The sequence below is a fragment of the Dinoponera quadriceps genome, unplaced genomic scaffold (genome assembly GCF_001313825.1).
Source record: "Dinoponera quadriceps isolate SergipeBrazil2010 unplaced genomic scaffold, ASM131382v1 scaffold657, whole genome shotgun sequence".
Lineage (NCBI taxonomy): Eukaryota > Metazoa > Arthropoda > Insecta > Hymenoptera > Formicidae > Dinoponera > Dinoponera quadriceps.
This window is the reverse complement of record NW_014554751.1, coordinates 10,675-20,407: the sequence shown is the minus strand read 5'-3', so window position 1 is coordinate 20,407 and position 9,733 is coordinate 10,675. Positions and strand designations below refer to the sequence as shown.

The window sequence follows — 9,733 nt, the reverse complement described above, 5'->3', positions numbered from 1 at the left end:
TATTCCAAGAATACGAGTGCGCGTCTTTGGAAATAATGCTTCTAGTTGCACGTATCTTTATCCGCAGTTCGTAAGCCGAGAACCTTTTGGTTCTTCTCATCAAATTGCTTCGGCAGCTCGGATCTCTCGGAATTTTCAGTCCTGCCGTCGAGGCAACGTATCCTGCAATTAACGGAGAATAATACGTTCTAATTGAGCGGTATTTTAGCGAGAGAAGGAAAATAATATAAAACTAATTTTAAACTGTGATCAAATCCGCAAAAGCTATGTCGTGGCAAATTTTAAGAATCATCAGAATCGGAGGAAGTTATTAATTTTAAGTATAGTATAGTAAGCGTATGATTGAAATAACTGTCAGATTAGCTTGGCGCTATTAAACATTATATCCGAGATTATATCCTTCGGGAATGAAGGAATTTTAAGAGAGAGAAAGAGAGCAAACGTTGCTGCAACTTCTGAGGTACCGGTTAAGGATAACAATGTAAAATAATAAAACTATTATTACAATAAAACTATTGTTATTTCAAAGCGTTTTGTTTATTGTAAACCAAGAACAAAAATGAAGACGACGGTGACAGAAGATATTCGTGCACGAAATATATGAATTAGTTAATAGTTTAATCGAGAATTACGATGACTGTACAAATCTCGATAGATTAGTATCTTAAGTTTCCTTGGACTCTTCGGGAACGTACCCCCCCTGCTCTATTTGCTCTTTGAACTTCAAGTAATCTCGCTTACGATCAAAGTGTTTCACCTGCGTAACAGTTGCATAGAAGACTTGTTAGACAGTAAAATGGCTCTATTTGTTGCCGTCAATGTTAAACATGAAATACATACATACTAAGTATTTTACTAAAATAACGCAAAATAACACCGTTCGTGATACTTACCCATTGAGAGGGACAAAACTTTTCATACTGTTTCCTAAATTCTACACAATTCTCTGAGGATTTGCCTTCGTCCAGACAGTTCCAATACTCGTCCCTGCGACTCCAACATCTCTCACGGTCTGCTTTATTTGGGAAAGACATTCTGCAATACAGATGCAATAAAAAATATTTGTACAATAATTGTACAATACATTTATACATGTATCTATATAACAGTGCATATGTATAATTATTATGTATTTATTCTTCTCTCAATTATCTTATATGTAAAAAAAAATACATGATCTTTTGAAATAATTTTTTCTCAGCCTTTCTATATACATATAAAACGAATACAATAATTTTGTTAATTTTATTGGTGAACTTTTAGTATGAGCTTTTATGTTTATTTTCATGATATAGTATGGGTACACTTACCTATTGTTTTTAACATTTAATTGTGATCATTCTATCAAAGATTCACTCACTTATAAACTGAAGAATACAGAATAGTTAATGCGCACCAATGGATATGCAAAAATATATGATTGCGAAATAAATAACATGGTGATATATTAAATATTTAATTAAAAAATATCCAGTTAATACTTATATCTGATGGTTATATTATAATTAAAAGTAAATTTGTGTGTGCGTGCGCGCGCGTGTGTGTGTGTATGGGTGGATGTGAGACTGATGTTTAACATAACATAACATAACGTTTGGAAATACACAACACCTCAGATGAATATAAGCAGCTCAATGTGCTGATGACTTATTTGAGGAAATCTTAAGTAATACAACTGTATAAGATAATAACTTCTATTTAAAATAAAAATATATAAAAACATCACTCCAAAAGTATTAATTAATTAATTAATGATACATTATATAACTTGTAAAAATAATTTTAAAGAAAAATGTAGAAACCAAATTCAAGAAATATAGAAATGTTAATAAATAAACTATAAAAAATATGTTATATAAGAATAAAAAATTATGTTAAGAAATATGGTAATTGTAAATTTAACGAAAGAATATATTACAAGTACAAATAATATAAATGAATTAGAAATTCTATATAAGTATATATTTATAACTTTACGTAATGTTATATAATATTAAATTACGAAATTCAAAAAACATAGCATACATTATGGCATACAGGTCACATATGCTGTTGATTTTGTTCACTAACTAGTTTTAACAAAGTTTGCTTCAAACTTATTTTTAACTGTACAAAAATAGCTGTTAGGAAGCATATCACATGATCATACTTATGTAACCAACTTAAAAAAAAATGGCATAATGAGAAAACAACGCAAGTAAAAATTGTAATTACCTTATAGCAAGAATTAGNAACAATAACCATCAAATTTGTATTATTTAGGTTGTGACCCAATCATTTAATTCCACGTTCATCCTATTTCACACCAAAAATAAATCTTCAAATTCAGTCAATAATTCATAATTATCGAAATATCCGTTATTCGATAAATCCGATCAATCTTGAACATGTGCGTTTTTTCTACATGAAATGTACAGCATATATAATAGTAGGTCTCCAATGCTTTTCTGGCCAGTCTGCAAAAGATAAAAACATTTGATTCATCTTTTGATATAGAAAATGTAAAAAAAATAGATTAAAAAGTGATATATTCAATTAATTAAGCTACATACTATAAATTTTTTATTGCAGGTTAATATCTTGTTTTATTTAACATGTTACAGGTCCGTACAACGATTTTTAGACATTTCGACCTACCTACTTTGCTTCTCTTTCTCTCAGTTCTGAAGTTTTTTTTCTTGCTTCTTGTTATTTACATTCTTTCTTTAAACTTTGACAAAACCTCGTATATATATATATATATTTCGTACCATCTGTATACAAAAAATTAAAAGTTAAATTTGAATGTCACGTTGCGACGATTTCCAGGAGACTTCATAAGTCAATGTCTAACATTGGAGGTTAGATCAAGTTGGAATGTTCAATTTGATTTACGCGCTGTTTGGTGTCAGGATATATATATATATATATACACATTTTTTCGCATTATTCCACCCTCTATGGGCGGTATTTGTAATCCAATCCTATATCAAATATCGCCTTAAGATCATTTTCATAGATGTTAGTAGGATCGTTTCATTGGCTGATTAACATCTTCAGATGGACGTAAGATGATCTTGTAAAATCGGATAATAAATATCGTCAAGTATTATTTAAAAGCAGCTGTAATCCTATAAAAGCCGGCGCGTCGAGGAATGGTATTCCAAAAATGATTGGAAAGTGCTTAACATTACCGATCGTTGCAGCAATAACACGCTTTCGCAGGCAGAGTGGTGGCGGCACTTTCTTTTGGAAAGAAATCGGCCAATCGGCATATCCGAGCAAATCGACACACGGCAAATGAAATGGTATCACCCCACGCATACAATCCCCCTACATTCAATATCCATAGTCAATACATGGGAGATCGTCCACGCTGTGGTCGTCAATTGTTCGCAAGTTCCGTTGTAAGCGAGCACCGTGATAACTAAGTTTTTTCCGGTCGTAGCGTGTTATATATATATATACACATACCACACACACACACACACACCACATATATATATATATAGTGTATATATATTTATATATGTATATATGTGTGTGTTATGTATATATATGTATATATAAATGTGCACGTGTGACATCGCTTTAGACGAGACGAAGCGAGACGAGAGAACAAGCGGCGGAATCTGTCGTGACAGAACGTGGTGAATCTATTGTGCGTTCACAGTGCAAAAGAAGATAGACCGTTCGTCGCAGTGGAACGGAGGAAGGGCCAACGGCCGGGTGATGCTTGCATATGTCTAGACTTGCGAGCACCCAAATCCTGGCTACAGCACAGGTGAAGAGGGCGGCCGCCGCTACCACCGCCACCGCCGCCGCTGCTGCCGCCGCCGATCTCACGGCGGTGGTGGATTACGCTACCTCCGCCAAGCGCCCCAAGCTGGTCGCAGCCGCGGACATCGCGCAACTGACTACCGACGAGGCCGAGACCGACGAGACCGGCGGGAAGGACGACATCGTCATCATGACGGACACGGCGGCCGCCGCCGCGACCGACACGCAGAAGAGAGCCAATTTTTCCGCGTTGACCGTCGGCAATCCGAACGGCGTCAACAAGATCTCGCCGAACCTGGCGAACGCGAAGCCCGGTTCCGCGAAAAAGCTCGTCATCAAAAACTTCAAAAGTAAGCAAGCGGAACGGACGAATGCACGGCCGCCCGTCACCTGACCTAACCTCGAAATCGGTCGCTGAACCTCTCGTTGAGGTACCACGGATACTCGCTCCGTGTTGACATTCTTTTTGTTTGTATCTCGTATCCACGACCGCGACTTCTGGGCTTTTCAGCCCGATCTCTGTTTCGTGAATTTCAGGAGCAGGGAAGCTCTCACGGATACTTGCGGATAATGACATAACCTATCGTGCGAGTCGCAGCAACTTGAGGAATTTGTGTTTCTTGGCTAATGTTTCATATTCATTGAGCGTTTGTTATAATCGCACGCGATATTCCACGTATATTCTTTACGCATAATGTATTAACGTATGATAAAAATTTCTATATATACATATATATATATATATATATATATATATATNTATATACGTACATACATACATATATATGCACATACAGAACATAGTATTGCAACAATGTTACAATGTAGAAATCTATAAATGGACACCTTTGACTTTTTATTCTCCTCGCATTTATGTAGGTAGCACATTATTAAAATATATTTTTGTAATGAGATAATATGAAAAAATAGGTTCCAGAAGTTTATGAAATTAAGTAAAAGAAACAAAGTCAATTGCTATTTCGTATTTGGTGATATCAGGTATTGATTGCTGATATATATAATAATATTTTAGTTACATCTTCAGTTTATTCTTGATTATATCCTTAAGTTATAGTTAAATATTTATGCATGTATGGACTGATTTATCAATATTATTAATTATATATATATGTATGCGTGTGTGTATATTAACAGATTAAAAAATAGGTCTTAAATAAATTTACATAAAAAAATAAGTAAATCGTTGTTTTCCGATGAGAATCTTATATTTAAAAGTATGTTGAATAATATTTTGTGTTTGTTTATGCTTCTCAATGTGTGATAATAATTTTCTTGTAGATAAACCCAAATTACCAGAGAATTATCAAGAACAGACATGGGAAAAATTGCAGGAGGCTGTGGTTGCCATACAAACCAGCAAAAGCATCCGCTATTCTCTAGAAGAACTTTATCAGGCAGTTGAAAATATGTGTAACCATAAGATGGCATCGACACTTTACACAAATTTGACCATCCTAACAGAATCTCATGTAAAAGCCAATATTGAACAATTCTTGGCTGAATCCATGGACAGACATATATTTTTGAAAAAGATGAATGAATGCTGGCAATCACACTGTAGACAAATGATCATGATCAGGAGTATTTTTCTGTACCTTGACAGAACCTATGTTCTACAAAATCCAAGCATTTCATCGATATGGTTAATAATACATGAATGTTACAAGAAAATTTTTAGGCTTATCGGTTTGCATATATCTCATTGGATTTGTCTTTCCAGGGATATGGGATTACATCTCTTCAGACTACACATTGTATTGAACAATTTAGTGCAAACACGCACAGTGGAAGGTCTTCTTATGCTCATTGAAAAGGAACGACAAGGCGACACTGTGGACCGAACACTTCTCAAGTCTCTCTTAAGAATGTTATCAGATCTACAGATTTACCAAGAGGCCTTTGAAACTAAGTATGACAATAAGTTTCTGAGAACTATATTTGTTAACACATATATTATTCATGATTACTCGCGTAAAATCGATATTTATTAATTTTATAAAATAGTTTATTTTCCGCAATAATGAAAAATCTAAATTTATTTGATCAGATCTTTATTTTACCAGAATCTTTTGTTATTTGTCGATGTCATAATACGTAATTTTCATTTTTTTCTAATTTAGATTCCTAGTAGCTACAGAAAGACTGTATGCTGCTGAAGGTCAACGATTAATGAACGAGCACGATGTTCCTGAATATCTGGCTCATGTGGATAAACGTCTTCAAGAAGAGAACGAGCGACTATTACATTATCTTGATACATCGACCAAGTAAATTTTTTTATTATACAATATCAGCTCTAGTATTTTGAACAAATTATTCAAGTTGAAATATGGAATATTTTTATATAGATATACAATTTGATTAGATATATAGAAGGTTTTATAAAATTAGATTTATATTGTAAGAAAATATAGCCTATAGAAGCCTATGTTCATTAGATGTTGGAAACGATAATTTATTAACTGTTAACGAATTTATTAACCTAACGAATTTATTAACTATTTTCAGATGGTCACTCATACATACTGTAGAAAAACAATTACTGTCTGAACATATTACTAGCATTTTACAAAAGGGTTTAAGTGGATTGTTGGATGAGAATAGGATTAGTGACTTATCATTACTTTACAACTTATACAGTCGAATAAAGAATGGCCTTGTGGAGCTTTGTTTGAACTTCAACTGTTACATCAAGGTATATTTGCGTTAGTAGATTTTAGTATGCAGTAGGTTTTATATAAAACTACCAGAATTATACAATGTATCTTTGTGTCTCTATAGAAAAAAGGCAAGACAATAGTTATAGATCCAGAAAAAGATAAAACGATGGTACAGGAGCTGTTAGATTTCAAAGATAAAATGGATAACATAGTCAATACGTGCTTTCATAAAAATGAGAAGTTCGCAAATAGCTTAAAAGAAGCTTTTGAGGCTTTCATAAATCAAAGAGCGAACAAACCAGCGGAATTAATAGGTAATATACATGCAATATGTCTTTAGTATTTGCAATATTATAATATGCAATGATATGTAATTGAAACAATTGTCTCGACTAGATCGTTAGTCTAGAAACTTTGATCTTCAAACTTTAATGTGTATTGAAAAACACTTCAAAAAAAACTTTGTTTTTAGCTAAATTCGTGGATTGTAAGTTACGCGCGGGTAATAAAGAAGCAACAGAAGAGGAGTTGGAGAGATTGCTAGATAAAATTATGGTACTCTTTCGATTTATACACGGAAAAGATGTTTTCGAAGCTTTCTACAAAAAGGACTTGGCCAAACGTCTATTGGTAGGGAAATCTGCTTCTGTAGATGCTGAAAAGTCGATGTTATCTAAATTGAAGCAGGAATGCGGCGGTGGATTCACTAGTAAATTGGAAGGAATGTTCAAGGATATGGAACTTAGCAAAGATATTAATATCGCCTTCAAACAAGTGAGAAAGACAATTATTTGTTTATTACAAAAAAAAGAAATATACTAAATTTGTCAGTGGTCTGCATTGTTTACTTAACGATTATACTGTTTATAGGATATATTATTTTGAACGTCTATTATATTTCCAGTATGCAGGAAATTTGCAAAGTGAATTAATAGCGAGTAGCTTGGACTTGACTGTATCTATACTTACTATGGGATATTGGCCGACATATCCTGTTATGGAAGTCACCTTGCCGATGGAGATGGTGCAGTATCAAGATGTGTTTAATAAGTTTTATTTGGGGAAACATAGCGGTAGGAAATTGCAATGGCAACCGACTTTAGGACATTGCGTGCTGAAAGCTTGGTTCAACCAGGTATTGAAAACATCGTACTATTGCTGGTTGATTGCATCAATATGTAATTGTCAATTTACATACAAGTGTTTCCGATATGAAATAGGGTAACAAAGAACTGCAGGTATCGCTGTTTCAAGCGCTGGTCTTGATTCTGTTCAATGATAGCGACAATCTCTCATTGGAGGATATTAAAGCCGCCACAAATATCGAAGACGGCGAGCTAAGAAGAACGTTGCAGTCCTTAGCTTGCGGAAAAGCTCGTGTTCTTCAGAAGAATCCACGTGGACGGGATGTCGCCGACAATGATAGATTTGTATTCAACGCGGAATTTACAAATAAGCTGTTCAGAATCAAGATTAATCAAATTCAAATGAAAGAAACGGTATTTGATACAAAATACAGTTACATTTATTTTATTATCCCTTTAAGCGATTATTTATGCAAACTATAAAGATAAAAGAAAGTTTTGACCTTTACACATACGTAACATAAACCGAAGTATATTCTTTAATTGCACATAGAATATTTTAAATATTTATTTTTTTTAGAACGAAGAACAAAAAGCAACGGAAGAGAGAGTGTATCAGGACAGACAGTATCAGATTGATGCTGCTATTGTCAGAATTATGAAAATGAGAAAGACATTGACACACAATCTTCTTATCAGTGAACTGTATAATCAATTAAAGTTTCCAGTGAAGGTATGACTTTGTGCAAAACAAACTTAACTATTTTTTATGTTAATTTAATTAAAAATAATTGTTTATTTCTTCGATGTCTCCTTTTCTAGCCTGCAGACTTGAAGAAACGGATCGAGTCTCTCATAGACAGAGATTACATGGAGCGAGATAAGGACAATGCGAACCAGTACAATTACGTTGCGTAACCTGAAGCAAATGCCAAAGTCACGTTGAATCAAATCGACGCTGATTTTTCTAGCAAATTGAAACAATCGCCATCGATATTTGTCTATTGTGAATGTAACGGGTTGTAGCTCAAGTGACAGACTCGTAATTGGGGATCTGACTGTTTGGCATAACCGTTATAACGTGTGGACAGTGCATAAAGAAAAAGAAGAAAAAAAAATGAAAAAAAAAAGAAACTACAGTGAACTTCCTCGTTTTGATTTTCGTAGTGCGTTATGGACACTGAACGATTACAATCCTCTTTGTACGGTGTTGTGTTATTGCAGAGTTTCGATAATGAAAAAAAAATGAAAGAAAGAAAGAGAGAGAGAGAGAAAGAGAGAAGCCAGACTATCCACACATGGAATATCCTTGATAATACAACGTCCTAGGATATAACGATTTTTTATGCGACGCAGTTTTTCACAGCATACTTACAATTAAGGGGATGTAATAGAAGCAGAATGTAGAATAACTCTGACACTACAATGGGAAATAGCGTATAAGAGTGCAATTGCAATATAAATTAATTAATTTGAAGTGAACAACGCGCGTGCGCGATGCAGTATTTATAATGAAAATAAAAGAGACATACTACATCTATGCAATATTGTGGTACTTATATATTTGAAATCCACTAATTATTTCTACTGTACAATGTGTGCTTTTTCATATGTTAATGAAAAAGAATAAAAAGATACCACGTAACGGAAGAGCTCTGGCACGAATGTAGTATGTGAAAGGTATTTCTGATTGATTACATGATCACATCATCGGAATATAACGTTGAGAAATTGGAAATTTTTAAGTGTTTTTCGATCAAATTTGCAAGAGGTTCTCTTATATATTATCCTTATATCGTTTGAAGTTATAAATTATAAAAATGATGTTGAAAAATGTAAAATGACGATAATCGTGTGACGTTCCTCACTATTTTCATCGAAGAAAAACTATGATTAAGTTTATGGAAGAATTGACCATTCGAATTGTTAAAACGGTCTGAATACAAATATAGTACTTTTGGTTTATAGAGAGAATCTAAAAATAAGGAACGTATATACGAGATATTTCTTTACAAAAATTAAACTGAAAGCTAGTACAATTTGTTCAAACTTTAGAAATGGCACAACAGGTTGTGCATTTTAGTAGATGCAGTTGGAAACTGATCAGTGATATAACTTCGTGCATATTTGGTCTTTAAAACCGGTCCCAGTACTTCGTGATCGTTTCTCGCATGATAATATAAATATATGTTATGATATATATATATA

At 33.6% G+C, this 9,733-nt stretch overlaps 2 protein-coding genes across 2 annotated transcripts; one reads left to right on the top strand and one right to left on the bottom strand.

Moving 5' to 3' along the window:
* Positions 1 to 16: 16 nt before the first annotated feature.
* Positions 17 to 1,124, bottom strand: LOC106741270 (cytochrome c oxidase assembly factor 6 homolog). Its single transcript, XM_014613076.1, has 3 exons — positions 894 to 1,124; positions 696 to 757; positions 17 to 162 (listed from the first exon to the last, which is right to left on the bottom strand). The coding sequence occupies exons 1-3, from the start codon at positions 1,092 to 1,094 to the stop codon at positions 42 to 44; spliced, it is 384 nt and encodes a 127-aa protein (XP_014468562.1). The 5' UTR covers positions 1,095 to 1,124; the 3' UTR covers positions 17 to 41.
* A 2,597-nt stretch (positions 1,125 to 3,721) lies between these two features.
* Positions 3,722 to 8,784, top strand: LOC106741272 (cullin-4A). The gene is made up of 11 exons (XM_014613079.1): positions 3,722 to 4,109; positions 5,059 to 5,422; positions 5,501 to 5,689; positions 5,901 to 6,047; positions 6,289 to 6,475; positions 6,562 to 6,754; positions 6,913 to 7,214; positions 7,345 to 7,575; positions 7,661 to 7,939; positions 8,106 to 8,258; positions 8,348 to 8,784. Exons 1-11 carry the CDS (start codon positions 3,722 to 3,724, stop codon positions 8,441 to 8,443), a joined length of 2,529 nt encoding a protein of 842 aa, XP_014468565.1. The 3' UTR covers positions 8,444 to 8,784.
* The last annotated feature ends 949 nt before the right edge of the window (positions 8,785 to 9,733 follow it).

Coding starts and splice junctions, on each gene's coding strand:
- LOC106741270 (XM_014613076.1), bottom strand. CDS start 1,094: ATGTATAAATGTATTGTACAATTATTGTACAAATATTTTTTATTGCAT. Junction 758..893: donor AGTTTTGTCCCTCTCAATGG/GTAAGTATCACG, acceptor ACTGTTACGCAG/GTGAAACACTTTGATCGTAA. Junction 163..695: donor GAGCAAATAGAGCAGGGGGG/GTACGTTCCCGA, acceptor CGTTAATTGCAG/GATACGTTGCCTCGACGGCA.
- LOC106741272 (XM_014613079.1), top strand. CDS start 3,722: ATGTCTAGACTTGCGAGCACCCAAATCCTGGCTACAGCACAGGTGAAG. Junction 6,048..6,288: donor TATCTTGATACATCGACCAA/GTAAATTTTTTT, acceptor AACTATTTTCAG/ATGGTCACTCATACATACTG. Junction 7,215..7,344: donor TTAATATCGCCTTCAAACAA/GTGAGAAAGACA, acceptor TTATATTTCCAG/TATGCAGGAAATTTGCAAAG.